We start from the raw sequence: 17,041 nt of genomic DNA, 5'->3' as shown, positions 1-17,041 counted from the left end.
CTGTCTTGTCCCTCCCTGTCCACTTGGACTAACACGATTATCCATTTGCCCACGACCTGTTGGCACATACCCAGATCCTCGACCCCCAGAATATCCAGATCCCTGACCTCCAACAAAACCAAACCCTCGATTCTTTGCTTGCGGACAATCAACACTTATATGTTGAGATGAATTACAAGTAAAACATCTCCGYGTYATCCGACAGTCTCGAGCTATATGTCCAGGTTCTTGACATTTAAAGCATACTCGAGATTCTGTATTGCAATTTCCCTGATGTATTTTATGGCATCAAGTACACGCCTTATCATTAAACCTTTAGACGGGTCGATTCACACTTTCCATAAACCTCAGTCTACGGAAATCAGTTACTGTAGTTTCCCCTTTTCTTTTCTCCCYAACCCTTTCTTGCGGTTGCCGGTTAATATCCTGTTCCAATATTTCAGCAGCATCAACTGCCGCTTGAAATGTTGTTGGATTTCTGGATATCACATGCTTTCGAAGATTCGATTCCAATCCCCAAATATACTTTCTCACTTTACTGTTTTCAGATATAATATAGGCTTCAGCAAACCTAGATTGTTCCATGAAAACTTCTGTATACTGGTGGACTGACATGTTTCCTTGCTCAAGACGAAGGAAATCATCTTCCAACTTTCGAATTGCAGCTTCAGGACAATACTGCATTTTAAATTTAACCACAAATTCTTCCCACAACATGGTCTTCAGAATGTTCGGATCTGAACTGGACAAGACTTCCCACCAATACAAAGCACTTGATCTCAAACGAGATACTACAAACATAACTTTGTCTTCTTCTGCACTTTTACTGATTTGTAGACTCAGCTCTATCTTCTTAAGCCAACACATAGCTTTAACAGGATCACGCTCACCAGAAAACTTAGGAGGTTTACAAGCAAGAAACATCTTGATATCTCCTCCCTTTTGCACTGAGGACGAAGTAAGGGTACAGATGTACCAGTTACCGGTGTACTAGCTCCGGCTTCCTCCTGATCGGAATTTCTTATCACATTTGGATTAGTTTGGTTTGTACGCTTTAACAAATTTACCAAACTTTCCTGAAACTTTCCCAGCTCTGCTGCCAACATATCTTGAGTAATATACTCGGGGTCAGAAACATTATGTTTACCCCTTGCTCTTCCTCGACCACGGCCAGACATTGAACTTTCTTGGGCCGACAATTCCTGTTCCCCACGAGTTTCTTGTTTGATACCTCTACCTCGTCCTCTGCTACGACTTCGTGTTTCTATTACATTTTCTGGATCCTCTCCGTGCATTACATTTCTTCTTCCTCGACCTCTTCCATAACCAGTATAGGTCATTTCCGATTGATTGGGATTATCTGCCATTTCTCAGTATGTAACCTTTTCTGTCACATTTAAACACACATGATTATTCTCATAATCACAACATAGTAACACATTTATCCTCACGTCTACTCATACTCAGATTATATCAGTCATATATAATCTATCTTTCTCATAATAGTTTCAGCTATAACATATTYYCATGTTCATAGACCCAGTGAAACCTATTATCATAACTTTCCACACTTCTAGTTTAAGTCTTAAGTATTTCGCAAATACCCAGATCCCTTAAACTAAGACTCTGATACCAACTGTGACAACCCTCATAATCCCATATACATACAATTCACATCATAATCCTCATAATACTAAAAACAGTATTATTACAAAACATGGACTAACAAAATGTATCTTTAATACATATACGAACAAACTATTATCATCATTTATACTTTTCCTTTGCCCTTATCTTGCAAAGTATGCTGACCTGCAAAACAAGTTAGTCCAACAACTGAGCGTTAGATCAAAAGGTCTAGTGAGTGTATAAATCTCATACAAACAATATACATTCCAAACAATCAGTTTAGAATCAAACCTGTTCTGAAACATGAACATATTTATGTTTCTCACTCGCGGTTACACCGCCATTTCATCTCTCTCACGGTTACACTGCCATTTCATCTCACTCGCGGTTACACCGCCATTTCATCTCTCTCGCGGTTACACCGCCATTACATCTCTCTCGCGGTTACACCGCCATTTCATCTCTCTCGCGGTTACATCGCCATTACATCTCTCTCGCGGTTACACCGCCATTTCATCTCTCTCGCGGTTACATCGCCATTATATCTCTCGCGCGGTTACACCGCCATTTCATCTCTCTCGCGGTTACACCGCCATTTCATATCAAAAACATTTCAAAAACTTTCTATCTCTTTATCCGGACTTGAAGTCCGGTCAATCTTGTCCGGATAACAAGTCCGGTCAACTTTAACACTTGAATTTTAGTTAACATCTTTGTCCGGATTACAAATCCGGACAATACTTCACTTGTAATGTTAACCGGTTTAAATTAAACCGGACAATACATGATTCAACCTTTGACCGGTTTAAAACAATCCGGTCAATACATCACTTATCTTTTGAACGGTTTACACAATATTCGTTCACCTCTTGGCCGGTTTAGTTGATATCCGGTCACCTCTTGGCCGGTTTAGATGACTCCGGACAACGCATGAGCGGTTTAATTATCCGGATTTCAATCCGGACAACACTTGGACGGTTTAAACAAGAACTCTCATAAAATGCAACAAAATTCATGATAACCAGCTCCAAATGCTTATCAAACTGTATGTAAGCAATTCATATCCAAAGCTCTTAATACACTCACCTTTAGAAATTGAGAATCAAAGCCTTTGAAATCCTCTTTCTGTGCAATCCTCTTGATTCTTCAGAGAAAATTTCTAAAAGTAATATGTGTGTGTATACCCTTTTCTTCACAAAATCTATTTATATATAAACAAAAAGGAGGAGAGGTGATGGGCGGCAACAACCAGCCGACCTCCCTTTTTTTTTTTTTCTTAATTTAAAATAAAAATTTAAATTAACCCTTTAAAATATTACACACATACTTACATAAACATATTTATATAAACTTGAAATAACAACCAGAATATTACACTCGCCTTGTTACAAGTTGTCTTTCTTGTTGGTTGGACATTCTGCCTGGTAATGCATATCATTCATCACTATTACCCTGCAGAACTTACATTTTTGCAGTGGTGTTCAATCAAATGAAACCCTTGAAGCTTGTCATCCTTTCAACTGCCTGCTCTTATCCTATGACTAATGCCCTCATTATCTCTCAAAATCATTTTCCGAAAAACCGACGCAAGCAACAATAGTCTTCCTAACTACTTTCTGTCATGATATTCTTATCACATTTTCTGTCCTGTCGACAATGTTAAAGTTGCCCTTTGTATACTCATTTTTTTTCCAATGAATCTTAAAAATGATAGGTTGAAGTCCCTTGATTATCAACCTGCCTGATGGTATTCAACATAAAATGAAAGAACCAAGTGGTCTGCTAGAGTTTGCTACTTAAAATATATTAGACTGGTGGGGTTATAATGATATCTATCATGTGGAAACTCTGTTATTGCATTTGATGTTGATTGGTTAGTAGTCGTAGCTTGTTAATGCAAGTGATTAGAACTCATATGCTGCTTCTGTCAAACATTTATATCCTCATTTATCTTTATATGTTATTAACTACACCAAAAAACATTGTTCTGCTTATGTTCTTGTTACTAGTTCTAGGTGTCACTTGTCTGTGTCCTGGTTTCTCTGGTTGTCGTTCAAAAGCTGTAAAGTACGTATGTGATGTTTAAGCTTGTTCTTGCAGTGGTGTGTTGCCAAGGGAACCCATGGCTGCAAATATAACAGTAAGACTCCCAAGCTTAGAGGAGCTAGACAACTATGCTTCTCAACAGTGGGAGGTATGAAACCTATCAATAATTTTCTCATTATGTTCATGTTGTGTTACTTCCATAAATAAAGTAGTTAGTTCCTAGAACCTTTGCCATTAAGTTTGTGAACAATACATTTTGCTTTCTACTTTTAATCATTTTGCAGCTCCAGTATATTCCGTTTCATGACTTGCTATTGTGGCAATCTAGTGTTTCTTGCTGCATCTCATAAACTCTGCTGAAGTTGAGGTTACAACCAAAAGCATCAGCCTTTCTATGATGAAAGTCTTCCAACGAGGCCTTTTAAGTCAAAGGTAATTTTAAAATTATTGCCATACATATTATGATACTTCTGTAAAATTTGAACAATAATTTTTGACATTAAGGTTGATTCACATTTCCACAGGGACAATGAAGGTCCTCGACTTACAGAGAGTGGCTTTCAGTTTCTGGTATGAAAAATATGTAGTTGTGATGTTGTATATTCTGTATTTATTGGATTTCATGTCCATGTGTTTCTCTTACAGCTGATGGACACCAACGCACAACTCTGGTATATCGTCAGGGAGTATATCAGTAATTCTGAGGTATTCATCCCTGAGTCTTCCTATCATATCTGATTGCGTGGTTGATCCAATTTCGAAAGAAATCAGATGCGATGTGTTGTTTTGATGATTTTATCATATAAGTGGAAACATGCAGATGACTCTGTTTTAACTCCTAAAATTTCCTACGAGTGGCTTTTTTCTTTGTTATTCTGCTACCTGATATGAAGAATCCTTTGTTGCTTGTCTGTTATATCATGACCCATAGCTGCTCTTAATCATGAATGTTGATGCTTATTGTAACCATTTTGTATTTCCCTGCATCAGTAGGTAATTCTGACATCAATGTGTTGTTTATCTCTAAATACTATTGACTTATATTGGAGTCCTTGAACTTCTTATGGACAGGATAGAGGTGTGGATTCAGCAGATCTTATCTCATTTCTGCTGGAACTTAGCTTTCACGTTACTGGCGAGGTATCAGATTTGTCATATATGTCAATTTCATCAACCTTTGCAGTCTTTCAAGCCTTTAGAGTTTTATTTATATTCTAGGCATAATTGAACTTTTTACGCAATCGAGCAACACTTCTGCAGTTCCACAATGAGAATCCTGTACAATGGCCTAGAAACATTGAGCAACATTGCACAAGAAACAAGGACTCCCAAATTGGATGTGGAACTCAATCTTAATTCTACTCCAAGTTTTGTACTTTTTGCCCTCTCGGGGTTGTTTGGGTAGTGGGAGGGGGAGAAATTTTGGGAAATTCTGTTTAGACTGCCACAAATGAACTCTTTAGGTCCCAAACTTTTATGGAGTAGTCTTCTGATGACTTGTTCCATATTTACTGAGGAGTTGATATCTTTAATTTGTGCACAGGCATATAATATGAACACTTTAACTGATATACAAAGGACAACAGTTAAAGACCTTGCAGACTTGGGACTCATCAAACTCCAGCAGGTGAATGCTACGTTCATCTTACTATATGTTGACATAGTTCAGTTCTTATTGTATGTCTTTAGGACATTTAATGAGTATCATTGACGTCTCTGTTTCTCCAGGGGAGGAAAGACAGTTGGTTCATACCTACTAAATTGGCTACCAACCTCTCTATTAGCCTGTCAGATGCATCATCAAGGAAACAGGTACCTTACCTGGAATTTGTACAAGTTGATGAATTCATTCTGGATAATTATGGAATAGCTAGATCATGCACACATGCAGCAGTATAACTTTGATTCTCCTTATATGAGTCAACTTTTTTGTATTCAATCAGTTTTGTAATTGCAATTAGTAGTGTTGAGAGAGTCTGATTTAGCACCTTATTACTGCTTTCCAAAAAAGAAAGCTGCAATTTAAAGATCACATATATTTTGAGACTTGAACAAAGAAATATGAAAGCAAAAGAAATATGAAAGCATTAGCTCTTCTTTTGTATATGACTGGAGCATTCAATGTGGGTTTGGAGGTCTGCGAGTCAATTAAATTGCACTTGGTTCAAATGTATTATAGTGGAAACATGATAATTGGGATATGAACCTGGGAGCTCCAAGGTGTTATCCACCTAGGGTTAGGGTCAAATACCACTAAGCTGAATGTTCAATGGAAGGTTGAATTGTAGTCTTTCTTTTCATTTCATGGTACAAACGTTTTCCATCGTAGTTTTTGTTTTCATTTCATGGTACACACGTTTTCCATTGTAGTCTTTCTTTTCGTTTCATGGTATACACTTTTTCTAACCATTTCTGAGGTACCCTTGAAAGCTAATGAATAGACATTGAATTTGTTAATTCCTGTCGCCCATTACAGTGAGAAAAAAAAAACAAAATATAACAAAGCTAAAGCAGAAATAGCACACAATTTATGTGGAAAATTCTGTGAGTGTAGGTAAAAGACCATGGTGCCAAAGATGGTGAAAAATCCATCATGAAGATGAAAGTTTACCAGATCTAGATGTCAGTAGACACGTACACCATCATAGTGAAATTCTCACGATTTTGCTCTCAAAAGAGAACTATTAGGGAAACTTATAAAGTGCTTAACGAAGTTCTAACACTCTATCTGCAAGTAGACAAAGAATCTATCCAAAATTGATGGAACCTGCCAACAAAAACTGCTGCAGAAAACTAATGCAGCAAATACCACACCCCTGTAGTGTTCCACTGCTACAAAACCTGTTGCACAGAAAATATCATATCCCTGCGATGTGAACACTGTGCTCCTGCCACATTCACCATTACCGACAAAAACAGCAGCTATATCTTTTTGATACAGCCAAGTGACTAGTAAATGAAACTGGGTCGTAACTAGGATGTAAACATTATGGCACTTCTTCAACAGCAGGTTGTCATCCATGACGCAGTCATGTTTGAGATTGTTGGGAGTAACCACTTCCAAAATTGTTGATTAATCGACAACCCATGGAAGTACAACTCTACAAGCTGTCAGAATGGAGTCTTTACATATATGAGCTTGAGTTACGAACTCATGGTTGGTTTGTGTTTAAATTAATATTGGATTGAAATTAAGTCGCTTAGTGTCACTATGAAACAAAAAATGGGATACGTGTTTTCAGGGCCTATATATATGGCTAGAACTGACAACCAAATTTCAACATGTAAAATTACACCTGGCTACTCGAATTGACAATGAAGTATTTGATTTTTGTGAAATGAAATCCAGATGTTCGGATCATATACTTAATAAAATTTCGAATATTTTCTCATCTTACCGTATATGAACATGTAAAATTTACTCCTACCATGTGGGTTTGTTGTACAATTAGCCAAATACCTCTTATTTTGTTTCTCTAAGGGCTTTCATCACTTTTTTGCTATGGGATTGCACCGCTTTATCTCTTCTGTTGGTTTCCTTTTAGCTTTGACTAGTTTGGGATGAAAAGCCTGTTGCATTTTTTGACAATCTGCGAACGAAAAGCCTGTTGTATTTTTTGACGATCTGTGAAAGAATTAGGATTGTAGTCAGCTGACTTTTTCTCCTCCAGGGATATGTCGTCGTGGAAACGAACTTCAGGCTTTATGCCTACTCAACCTCTAAGTTACATTGTGAAATCTTAAGACTCTTTGCAAGGTACTCCATTTTTGTATGTATCTTCTGTATGCTCTATTTGCCAAAAGAGTTCATATTTTCTGGTAACTTAGGCTGCGTTTGCTAAATGCTTACCTGGTAAGCGCTTACCGGGTCCCTTTACCTTACCGGATGAACATCCGGTAAGAGCAATTACAGGGGCCGAGAATCTTACCCTGTAAGTGAGTGTGATGGTTCTTACCCAGTTGGTGCTTATCGGATAAATTATTGCATACGCGGTCGTTTTAATGGATTAGAATCTTACCTGGTAAGGTGAGTAAGAGTGTTGCAGGTAAGCATTTGGATAAACAGCCCCTTGGTGTAATCAAGATGATGGTAGGTCACGAATTTGTAGGAGCACATCCTAATCCATGCAAGGCTGCATGTGCAGTTAACTAAGAAAGTAACTAAGGCTACAGATAGATGACAGCCAAACTTTATATAGTTAAGGCAAGTAGCTTGAGCTTCTCCTTCCCTAAAATGTCCCAGCTATTTTCAGTTAAAAACAAGCACTGATAATTATTAACAGTGTTAATACTGTCTCCTTTTGTACATTTAATGAAATTTTCAGTCTATGCAATGGAATAATGATTCTACCTGTTAGGATAGCTCTGCCTGTATCTGTAAGTGGAGATTGTTGAATATACTTGAATATTGTTACACATTGTCACAGCACATATGCGGATGATGAGTTTGCATATATGTGGATAATGGACCTAAACATTTCTAAAATAACTAAACTAACGTAGCCCTAACCTTAAAATATAAACTTTTGGAATGATTAATCAATATACATTTTAAACTCTCAACAAAAAAGATGAAAGAATAGGAAGCTTAAAAAACATTACTTTCATTAATTGATTCATAACACCTTCAACCATGAATAATTTATATTAGATTCATCTATTTCTTCAATAGTGCATCTCCAATAATCAATTCTCAGTTTCCTATGAAAACTTTCTCGACATTTTTGCATGATCTTTACATCCTTGCAACAATTAGATGTGGTTAAAGGTTACCCACAACCACCTTGATTTTGAAGATCGCTAGTCTAGAAATTTCTCAATTTCTTATCCCCCATACATAATGAAACCTCAGTTATGCTGAACTAAACCCACCTTACAGATTCATTGAGTCATATTCCTTGATGCAGTGAGGAGGGTGGATTTGCTAAACTTTATCCTGCTATTCTTCTAACCTCGACTCCTATAGGCCTGTGCCCCATTCCAGGCGCACTTTCATTGATGTCATCCTTGTCCTATACCAATCTTTTGTTGGGGGCAAAGTCAGCTATGTTTAGTGAATTCATCAATTCTTTCCTTAACCACAACTTCACTATCGTTTGCTGTTTCCACAATTAGATCTTCACTTAACGCTTTAGATTTTAAATGTGCGCAGTTAACAAATGATAGTGACACAAATGAACGATTTGCACCCGAATCAAATAAAACTTTGGCACATACTGAATTAACAAGGAATGTACCTGTCACCACTTCAGGGTGTTCTTCCGCCTCGCCTCTCGTCATCTGAAAGGCTCTCCCTTTTGCATTAACCTCTGTCTGTCTTGTCCCTCCCCGTCCACTTGGACTAACACGATTATCCACTTGTCCACGACCTGTTGGCACATACCCAGATCCTCGACCCCCAGAATATCCAGATCCCTGACCTCCAGCAAAACCAAACCCTCGATTCTTTGCTTGTGGACAATCAACACTTATATGTTGAGATGAATTACAAGTAAAACATCTCCACGTCATCCGACAGTCTCGAGCTATATGTCTAGGTTCTTGACATTTAAAGCATACTCGAGATTCTGTATTGCAATTTCCCTGATGTATTTTATGGCATCGGGTACACTCCTTATCATTAAACCTTGAGACGGGTCGATTCACACTTTCCATAAACCTCGGTCTACGGAAATCAGTTACTGTAGTTTCCCCTTTTCTTTTCTCCCCAACCCTTTCTTGCGGTTGCCGGTTAACAGTAACACATTCATCAATAGGTTTGTGCCCCATTCCAGGCGCACTTTCATTGATGTCATCCTTGTCCTATACCAATCTTTTGTTGGGGGCAAAGTCAGCTATGTTTAGTGAACCTTGTCAACCTTGCCACTCAACAAGTATTCATATTACATCCAGTTGAACTTGACTAAGGGGATGTTTGGTCAGAGGTATTAAGCAGTAATTAGTGGGAATGAAAATAAAAGAAACTGTTTGGTTTTTTATAATATAATGGGCTCATTCCCCCAGAAGCCCAAAATTTCATTCCTCGTTAAACTAGGGGGAATAAAAATCCATTACCATTTCCATTTCCATTTCTATTGCCTGTCATTTTCATTTTCATTCCCATTTTCATTCCTCAGCCTGAGGCAAACAGACCCTATCTCAATACATTGAGCTGAACTTGACCAGCCTTTCAATATGTAGTGTTTCCAAAGTGGATCATGGTTCATTTATACCAATTTACTACTTCCTTTCAAAATAAGGACAAAAAAAAAATACTTCTGCAAAGTAAATGGGCATTCATATGAATCCTGGAATATCTAGCTTCCTGATGATATATGTCAGGTTGGGTTGCATAATCACCTACATCCAATCTCACCCTTTACAAGTTTAGATATCTGGTTGAATGGATATATGATCCCTCCTTGTTTTCAGTGGCCTCATAACCATCAGTAGCTACTAACTACTAGCTGATGTCATTTTTTGGATTTTATGGCCTTATCAGTTATCACCGTCCATTAGTTGTTTCTCCTCTTTTGCTTCATATGTCGAGCCTGAGTTGAGTTGGGAGACAAGCGACAATGAGCCACACGGATAGTAGCATAGAGTAGTTTTATATCTCTCGGCTGAGCTTCCATTTTTGCGCTCTAATGCAGGATAGAATATCAACTTCCTAACCTTATTGTTGGGTCCATTACAAAAGAGAACCTGTACAAAGCCTTTTCAAATGGCATTACAGCAGACCAGGCAAGTTAAGTTTTTCCTTTTTTTTTTTTTAACTTTTTATATAATATTATGCTCTAGTGTCTATTTAACCTTTTCTTTTTGTTTCTTTTTCTTTTCTGATGTTTTTGAGAAGTGACACGAACTCCAGAAAAATGAGTGTGGGTCTTGGTCTTAATGAACAACATGAAATATCTACATTGTATGCTAAGTTGCATTGTTACTGACGTTTTTTGTTTAATTTTCTTTATATATCTAAATGTTGTGGTTTTCTTAGACTGCAATCTGAACCAATGGACATGCCTTTCCAATTAAAGTTTGGCAACACAAAAGAAACAAATTTGTTCCAAATCCAGTTTAAAAACATGAGAGAATTCGGAGCCGTTTTCTAGATATTAGTTAGTCAAAAATGTCTGGGGATTTGCAAAGCTGTCACAAGTCCTTTGGCTAAGACTCCCAACTTTGTGGTTGCCATTCTTTTGTTAAATAACAATAAACTGTTTTACCCAACATTTCATTCTGTAGGAGTAACATTTCTTCTTTACGAATTTGCAGATAATTTCATTTCTCCAGCAGAACGCTCATCCTCGTGTAGCAGAAAGAGTGCCGTCTGTACCAGAAAATGTCACGGATCAGGTTCCCCATCACCTATATCCTAATCTATTCTGATTTCTGAAAGAAACATATTTTACTACCTCCGGTCCATAAAAGTTGCAAGGTTTGATTCTATCCAAAAGTAATATAACAATCTTCTTTCCTATGTGTTCCAAAATTAATGCAACATTTCCCCTGCCTGCCTGCAAAGTTTAATCAGGCATACCTTGTTTAGCTGTAAATAACCCCTTCAATGTATTGATATCAATTAATTTTGACCCACAAGATTCATCTATTTTTACTCACTGATGGTCCTTGCAGCATTAATTTTGGCATACAAGATTATCTTGTTGTCTTTATTGAGGGGTCTTTTTGATAGCAGTCAAACATTTTCATCAAACTATATTACTATTGCCTAACCAAACTTTGACTAACATTAAGATGAAGTGTAAGTTTTTGATTATTAACTAAAAGTCTAAAGTACCCGCATTAATATCAGAATACGATCTTGTGAACCAAAACAATATCATCACTAGCTTGTAATCGATAAAATAGATGATCGTTTTCCCTCTATAAAAGTAAAGATCACAACTATTAGGAAACGTTCCAAAATGAAAATTGTTGCATCTTTAGAATGAGCATCCTCTCCAGTCCAAATGGTGTTGATTGAGATTTACTACCTCCGTCCCAAAATAAAAGGTCCACCATTTCTATTTTAGTTTATGTGTGTCCACTTCCAAAAAGTAATGTGGTAATTGGTAATATTTAATGATGATTGCAGGTTAGGCTGTGGGAATCAGATCTAAATAGGGTAGAGATGACACCTGCTCATTTCTTTGATGATTTTCCATCAAGGGTAAGTAAAGGAACACATTTAACCACCACCGAATGGTTGATGTTTTTAACTCCTGATGGATCGGATTGGATTTTATGCAGGATGTGTTTGAAGCAGCTTGTGATTTTGCAAGAGAATACAGCAGTTTACTGTGGGAAGACTCGAAAAAGATGCGCCTTCTAGTCAAAACCGAAATCTATTCACACATGAAAGAATTTCTGAGCCATCAAAAATAGCTGCTCTGCATCGAGAGGAATTTTTTTTTCATAATAAACTTCACCTTTCGCTCTGTAAATCTCATCTTTCACAAACATTGCATATTAATTAATAACGTGGGTATGTGATGAAGTAAGTCATTTTGATGTTTCAAATTCCGAATTTTTTTCTTCAGGTTTACGGTTCTGGTTGTTTTGATGAAAAACATGGATTTGAAAACTTGGTAGAGGAACCTTTTTCAAGAATCCAATTCTAAGGGGTGTTTGGGATTAGCCCGCATGGTGATAAGAGACTCAAACCGTCGGATTATGAGCTAATCCGGAAAATCAAGGAGGTGGTCAGGCTAAATCCTTGGGTTTTAACTTGGGACTATCAGGTTCTAAAACAATATACTCAAGGCTAGCAGTATGTGATTGATTGTACCAGCGCTGTATTTCTTGTTCAAAACGATCAGTCATAACCGGGCTTTTCTTGAAATGGGCTTTTGGCTTATTAGACTGGATATCGCCATTGTTCTTTGAGAATAACTTGTCCATTGTTGTGGGGAAGAATAGCCTACCGGATTTTGTTGCCAGAATTCGAAAGTCACTTAGAAATTTCCGAAGATATTTGGTGTTTTCACAGGTGAGTCTTTCAAGATCTCTCGTCGCTCTTTCTTGTTCCTTTATGGATTCCCTGTAGGGATCTTCCATCAGGATAATTTGCCTGACTTGTGATATGATATTTTGAGGATCATCGGCGATTGTTTCCAAATTGGCATAAGCTTCCGGAAAAGCTGTCCGCTATTGCTGCCACATAATCTTTTCGTTTTCTCCGTGAAGATTTTCTATGTACATCAGCTTCTGTTTGTTATCAGACTAGGTATGATCACTTAGTCTATTTAGGGTGATAGACTCCCATCTGGAAATTACGTTGGGCCATAAGCCATGGTCAAGGGGCAAGACTAGCATTGCTCCTACTCCTGCCAAAGCTGGTGGTAAAGTCCATTGTGGGGTGTGATACTGCCCATAGTTTTCTTTGAAATTGCTTCGTCCTTGGGGGTAGTTGAAAGTGTATCCTTTGGGCGTATGTTGTCCCATGTGTAGGAGGATAAACAGGTGGCCCCATGATAGGCTCTGTTGGCGGGGTATACTGATCATATACTTCGCTTTCACCACTTGCTGGGAAGACATGCTCCTGAAAACTCCGAAATTTCGGGTACTCCAAATCTTTTTCCAAATCTTCTTCTTTTGATTCTGATGTTTCAGAAATTTTTAGGATTTGATGGTCTTCACCACGTTTTTTAGCGCACTCTGATGACAGCAAATTGGATAATTGTTGATAGTAATCTTCGTCTTCCGCGTCTTCCTCCTGGAATTTGACACTTGACGTTGTACCTTGCTCATGATGATCTTGGGTATCATCATCCCATCCAGTTGCGACAATTTCTTCAATCGTGGTTGTTGGTGTAGGTGCATCATATCTAACATAGTAGTCCCACTTTCCTGAGTGTTCACCAAGTGTAGACCACTGTTCTCCCCATTTCCTCTTTTCTTTGGGTGGTTTATTACCTCATTTTTGTCGGTTTAAGTTGGCCTTTTGCTGTTGAATTTTCTTGTATTCTCCGGCGAGTTCTTGGATGCACATTGTTCTTGTGATTTCTAGTGACATTGGTTTGAGATTAGGGTAAGATTTTTTAAGCAACTCTTCACCTTCGTTTGTGCAATACCAGGCGAGTCTTGGTTGATCGACATCAGAGCTTCTTCTGTTGCGGCTGCTGCTTTCAGGTTGTACGTCATCATTTCTTCTGTACATTCTGCAAGAAAGCAAGTTACCAATCGAGATAATCTATGAGCTAATAGATTGTGTTTTCCATCAATATGCTCGATATTGATTTTAACACCAGTGCCAGTTATGTCATCTTGAAACCTAATCCATCTGATTCTCGTTGCTTTGTTGCTATTGGTCTTTTGATAGAAGCTGTTGATTGCTTGGCAATCTGTTCGGAGAGTGATTTCTTCCTTGTCCAGATAGTAGATTTTCATCTTTTCAAGGGCATTTAGGCATGCATTGATTTATGCATCAATGGTTGGTTGTGGTATTGTGAATTTGCCACTTGAATAGGGGGGGGGGGGGTTCGGTCTCCTTCCATATCTATGCTTTTGGTTATAAGTGCTTATTAACTTATGTGGTATCAAACTGGAGTTTTGTAAAAAAATATTTGGATTAGCTTATAATGGTACCAAAAAACAATAAGTTGATGAGTTGTTTTTTAGTGTTTAACAAATTTTGCTTATATATGTAAAATGACCAAAAAAGACATTTCATATTATTGACTTATGAAAGTGTTTGGGATTGCTTATTAACTTATTTGATTTTTTAACATGTAAAACTTTATTTTTCATCATTTATAATAATATTTTTGACAAAAATTTATATCAATAAGATTAATAAAAAATTATAACCAAAAAACTAACTTAATTAACAAATATTTATACCACTATCATTAATAATTTATCACAAAAATAATAGATCTGTACAACAAAAAAAAATTGTAGATCGTCATTTATAATGTAATATTTTTATAACCAAAATATCAATAACAAAAATAGATCGTCATTTATAATAAATATTCATCTAGATCCACCTATTAGGTCTCCAGCAATTGCACTCGTATATAGATCGTCGCTCCTATGACGTGAACTTGTGTTTTCATGTGCTTCATTATTGCTACCACATCCTTCATCATAACATCAATATGAGGGTTGTATGATTCTTGTTACACCATGTCAAATACTTCGTCAAAACTACCATTCAAACTAATATAATTGTGAATTGCCATCGACGCTAGCACAATATATACTTGTGTCTCATAGGTGTAATTGACATGCATATCTTTTAGTATTTGCCACCTAACTTTCCATATTCCAAAAGTTCGTTCAACAACATTTCTCAGTGATGAGTGATAATAGTTAAATGTCTCTTTTGCTCCTTTTGGAACACATATTGCTACAGTTTGTCCACGGCGGAGATCAGGTATGTGATAACAAATATTTGTTCCTTTGTATGGAGCAAGATAACCTTTAGTATTTGGATATACGACATCAATAACATAATACTTATCTGTTATGAAAAATAAACAAACTACTGTTATTCGTTTCAAATGGTATGAAAATATAAAAGTTTGCATTACTACAAAAAAAATACTAACCACCGATTGGATGTGGAAATTTAAGTTCAGTTCTGTGTAAGGCTTCAAAAATATCCGTGTGTCATGTGCAGTTCCCTCCCATCCAGCCCATGCAAACGTAAAACACATATTAAAATCACAAACTGTCATGATATTTTGCGTTGTATATCCTATTCTACCAATGTATTTTGCTTGCTCATGCTCAGGAATCGATGCTCTGACGTGTGTCTCATCGATAGCGCCAATACAATCCTACACATATAAAGTAAAATAATTTATTAAATGCTACGGTCAAATACGAAGCAAGATATAGGAAGTACCTTGAACATTGGATAATAACGAGAGTTATGTAAAATATGTGCGGGTACATCTTCATTGTAATTTGCATTTGACTTTATGATGTCTGCACTTAACTTAAGCACAACTTTCAAAACAGCATGGAAATACCTATGAATAGTCTCTCCAAAATTAAAGGTTTCTTGAATTAACCTATTCTCACACCCATGTGCTAAAGGCATCAAGAAAATGCCAACAAACTCCTCAATACATATATTACATGTTGGCTTTAACCCGTAACGTGTAGCAAGATCTGAGCACAACATTTTGAATACTGGGACATGTAGTCTGAAATCTTCGTAGCAACGTCTAGGATGACCGTTAAGTACTTCATGAATAAATATGTTTCCTATGCGAGAAGATGTGCGACAAGGCATACATGTGCTATTCAATTTATGACTTACTAGTGTTCCAACCACGCGTTGCGCGGTAGCGATAATACCATTTTCAAAAGGAATGTTATAGACTAAAATTTGAAGTCCTCTTCTAAAAAAATTAGGTAAATGTGTCTGCCAACTACTCATTAACATTAAAAGTTTTTAAGAGAAGTTGACAATAATCTTAGAACCATATGCTAATTTAAGTTATCAAACTATGCTCGAGAACTGTGTTACAAAATACTCTACAAATGTTTGACTAATGTTAGTAGTTTGTTTAATTAGAAGTCACATTTTTAACTGAAATCTCATTTAAGGTGACAAAATCACAATTTTAATTTTGTGATAAATTTAATTGAAATCTCATTTGAAGTTATGAAAAATAAATGTTATATAATATTTCAAGTGAAAATTAGAGAAGTGCATAAGTTGTAGCAACAATAGTGGAAGCTCAAGACGATGCATGAAGAATCACATCACCGAGCTAAGATAATGGATTTTTCCTCATAAAAAAATAAAATTAATTTCAAGTGGGGTTGGTGACCCACATATAAGATATTAAACTGATAAAAATACTACACTTTATTGTAACATTCTATAATTTGAATTATAATTAGAGGGGTGTGTCAAACCTTGATAGTAGTAACACCAAGATGACAGATAAATAACTACCTCATGTTGCCAAATCATCATCCATGGTTTCACTTTTATATTTGCACTATAATTTTTACCATTTAATTGGTTTTGATTCCAACCATGGTATAGATTTCAAAGACGGTCTTTCAAAATAAGACAACCATATGAGACAAATTCCATGATTTGACATGAAAGCATTCAATCTACCTTTCTTATACACTTCATTTTGTTCAAAATATTCAATTCTTCATCAATGTGGGACAACTAAATTCATCACATTTCATCATTTGAGAATACTCAATTCCCATGGTGCCATCTCAATACCCCAAGGTTTTCTTTTTATATATAAAGATATATATTTTTTTCAATTTGGTTGGTTTTGATCCCAACCATGGTTATAGATTTCAAAGATGGTCATCCAAGGTAAGAAAATCCTATGAGGCAAACCCCATGAATCAACACAAAGGCACCAATCCATCTTTTTTATATATTTCATTTTGTTCA

At 36.7% G+C, this 17,041-nt stretch overlaps 1 protein-coding gene and 1 pseudogene across 2 annotated transcripts in view; one reads left to right on the top strand and one right to left on the bottom strand.

Moving 5' to 3' along the window:
* Positions 1 to 12,151, top strand: part of LOC112523203 (general transcription and DNA repair factor IIH subunit TFB2) — an 18,795-nt gene extending 6,644 nt beyond the window's left edge. Inside the window, exons 4-15 of one of the 2 annotated variants that reach the window (XR_003070248.1) lie at positions 3,730 to 3,823; positions 4,004 to 4,107; positions 4,200 to 4,245; positions 4,321 to 4,380; positions 4,747 to 4,815; positions 5,219 to 5,302; positions 5,404 to 5,487; positions 7,347 to 7,432; positions 10,308 to 10,402; positions 10,930 to 11,010; positions 11,750 to 11,824; positions 11,905 to 12,151. Coding sequence is in view for 1 of the 2 variants with exons in the window: in XM_025132715.1 (XP_024988483.1) it covers positions 3,730 to 3,823; positions 4,004 to 4,107; positions 4,200 to 4,245; positions 4,321 to 4,380; positions 4,747 to 4,815; positions 5,219 to 5,302; positions 5,404 to 5,487; positions 7,347 to 7,432; positions 10,308 to 10,398; positions 10,930 to 11,010; positions 11,750 to 11,824; positions 11,905 to 12,039 (1,009 nt within the window). In the remaining variant the exon portion in view is untranslated. The remainder of the gene's footprint in view (positions 1 to 3,729; positions 3,824 to 4,003; positions 4,108 to 4,199; positions 4,246 to 4,320; positions 4,381 to 4,746; positions 4,816 to 5,218; positions 5,303 to 5,403; positions 5,488 to 7,346; positions 7,433 to 10,307; positions 10,403 to 10,929; positions 11,011 to 11,749; positions 11,825 to 11,904) is intronic. The other variant, XM_025132715.1, reaches the window with a different exon arrangement.
* A 4,165-nt stretch (positions 12,152 to 16,316) lies between these two features.
* On the bottom strand, positions 16,317 to 16,500 carry LOC112523985 (annotated as a pseudogene).
* Positions 16,501 to 17,041: the final 541 nt, after the last annotated feature.

The sequence above is a fragment of the Cynara cardunculus genome (genome assembly GCF_001531365.2).
Source record: "Cynara cardunculus var. scolymus isolate 2C chromosome LG 12, CcrdV1, whole genome shotgun sequence".
Taxonomy (NCBI): domain Eukaryota; kingdom Viridiplantae; phylum Streptophyta; class Magnoliopsida; order Asterales; family Asteraceae; genus Cynara; species Cynara cardunculus.
Note: the sequence above shows the minus strand (reverse complement) of the source record. Positions and strands in the feature narration are given on the sequence as shown.